This window comes from Psammomys obesus, unplaced genomic scaffold (assembly GCF_907164565.1).
Source record: "Psammomys obesus unplaced genomic scaffold, mPsaObe1.curated_primary_1811, whole genome shotgun sequence".
Lineage (NCBI taxonomy): Eukaryota > Metazoa > Chordata > Mammalia > Rodentia > Muridae > Psammomys > Psammomys obesus.
The window spans coordinates 32,988,012-32,990,688 of NW_026596034.1; the positions used below are offsets into that span (position 1 = coordinate 32,988,012).

The 2,677-nt window shown below is 51.2% G+C and overlaps 1 protein-coding gene across 1 annotated transcript in view; it reads left to right on the top strand.

The window, feature by feature from the left end:
- Window positions 1–207: 207 nt before the first annotated feature.
- Plcg2 (phospholipase C gamma 2) overlaps window positions 208–2,677 on the top strand; it is a 63,638-nt gene continuing 61,168 nt past the window's right edge. Inside the window, exons 1-2 of the mRNA XM_055621424.1 lie at window positions 208–283; window positions 704–822. Coding sequence (XP_055477399.1) covers window positions 208–283; window positions 704–822 — 195 coding nt within the window. The remainder of the gene's footprint in view (window positions 284–703; window positions 823–2,677) is intronic.

The following is a 2,677-nucleotide window of genomic DNA, read 5'->3' on the forward strand; positions in this document are numbered from 1 at the left end:
TGAAGGGCTGGCCTGCTAACCACAGCGAGGTCTCATTTGCGAGAGCAAGGCTGGGCCGGGCCCTGCTCAGCCCCTATCAGAATCATTTCTGCAGGCAGTTGTTCTGTAGGAACGTACTAGGTCTCAGTCCTGAGCTTGGGAGGTTGGGGGGGAGGTTATGCTACAGCCTCAGTCTTCTCCCTTGAGGAATGGGCTGGTTGTCATAGCATGAGGCGCAAAGGAGGCGTTGATTCAGCACCCATCACTCACTATGAGCATTTGGCCAAGTATCGCTTCTGTTATGGTATGGAGTAGGTGGAAAAGACCAGAGAGCCTCTCCCAGCCACTACCTCACTTGGCTTCCACTGTTCAGGAATAATCCCCATTTCAGTAGCCGTGCACTTTCTATATTTCTTTTTGAACAGAATTTAAATTTATTTATTTCTAAGACAGGGTCTCATATAGCTCAGGCTGGCCTAGAACTTACTGTCTACTTGAGGATAGTTTTGAACTTCAGCTCTGTCTGTCTCCACCTCCTGAGTGCTGGGATGACAGACATGCAGCACCATGCCCAGCTGATATAGTACTTGGGCTCAAACCCGGGGCCTTGCACATGCTAGGCAAACATGTTAACAGCTGAGCTATATCCCCAGGCCTAACGTGCCTCCTTAATTACACTTCCAGGAGTCTGGTCCGAAGCTGGCCCAATGCCTCATCTTCACAGGACCACCTTCCTACAAAGCTAAGGTTGAGGCAGAGGCCACCTGGCCCGCTCAGGTGACACTGAGCTTCTACGAACAGGGTATGTGCCAGAAACAGCTGTTTGATGGCCTGTGCATCCTGGTGCTAGGCCCTGATGGTCACTCAAGGATCTTGAGTGGTTGTGGTGAAAGGGAGCAAGAAGCAGGAAAGAGGAAGTCTGGGAGCGGAAGGGGAGGTTCACGGAGGTGGCCGTCAGAGCAAGGCTGCATGTGGGGCGCTTGGTCCTGCTTGAGCTGAGCTGCCCTGTGGGCCGGTGTCTCTAGAGCGGCCTTGTTGCCTCACCTTGGCCTGAAGGGAGTGCTCTCAGCATGAGGACTCTCTGCATTTAGGGTTTAGGGACCCAGACAGGCTCATGGGCTAAAGCAGAATCAAGCCTGTACAGAACGAGAGGTTCTGAGGAGCTGGATTGGGGATAAGGAGCCCACTGGACAAATACAGGACCTTAGTGGGAGCCCCCAGGACCCACACAAAAAGCTGGCCACGGTGGTCCGTAACCTCAGTGCTGGAGGGGCAGCGACGATAGACCAGAAAGTTCATTGACCAGCCAGCCAAGCCAGACTGAAGAATTTTAGGTTTGGTGAGTGTCCCTGTCTCAAAAAAAAAAAAAAAAAAAAAAAAAAATTGAAGAGCAATAGGGGAAGTTTCCTGAGGTCAACCTTGGGCCTCCACACGTGCAAAGACACCTGCGCACACACATGCACACAGCTAGACTAATTGGTGCACACAAGACATACAATGCACACACACACACACACATATGCCCACTCACCCACACAGTCCATCTGTGCACGAACCCACATCGACTAGTGTATATAACACAAATACACATTCACAAAAATAAAAATAGTAAGTTCTGTGCTCCCCAAGGTGTTCAAGCCCAGGGTGCCACGTAGGCCAGGGATTGGGTGTGGAGTAGGGTCACCAGGGCTCTGGAGTGATTTCCCAGAAACCATGCCTTCTCCTGTCATCTGCCCAGGCCTCATCTGAGTCCTTCTCTTGTAGATATGTTGTCAGCCTAAGGTTCCCGAGCTAGTGTGGCATCATCCTAGTGGGCGAATATGTGATTCCTGAAAATCCATGGCCCCTCTTGTCACCTCTCACCAGGCAGAGAGGCACCCCACCCCCCGACTTAGCAGATGACTGGCTTTGGCCTTGGGAGTCCCCCTCCCATTTTTCAGCTGCAGTGACTCAGAGCCCTTCACCCCAAGGCGTTTGGAGAAGGCCGTGTGGGAGTCCCCTTGCAAGCAGGAAGAGCGACGGAATGGCCTTGCTCACCTCATTCTCAGACCTTTCGTCCTGGGACACTCTACTCACCACTCTGATAGCTTTGGCATCAAAACCGGACCAGGTGCCCCTTTCTGCATCGCTGCACCTTCTGAGGGTGGCGATAGATAAGGGGATTTTTCTTCTCAGGAGCTGGTGGGAAGATGAAGGGGCATGAGGGGCTGGAGCTGGCATCTACCTCAAGAGGGGAAGCCCTGTCTGTTCTCTGTCCAAGGCAGATGTTCCTGGTTGGAGCTTGACCTTTGCACTGTTCTGTGTCCTATGGCTGCTGACGGAATGGCCATCCAGCCACAGATGTGTCTTGGCTCATGAGCTGAGCCCTGCTCTGGACCAGTGGAGTTTAGGCAGAGCTCACCTAACCTGCTCAAACTGGTTTCCTCTTCTGCAAAATGGAAGCAATGAAAAGTTTCCCATCTCAGGGTGGGCGGAGGAACTATCTGGAAAGGCATTTGTCTGGGGACAATTTTTTTAAAAGAATTTTTTTATTGGAGTATATTTATTATGCCAGCAATTAATGCATAACTCATATGACATTTTCATTACATGAATTTAGTGTTTTTTGATCATGTTCACTTCCACTGTCTTCTCTTGCTCTGCACCCACTGGTCCCCTTCCCACCTGCTCCCTCCTTCTGCTTCCATGTCTTTTTTTT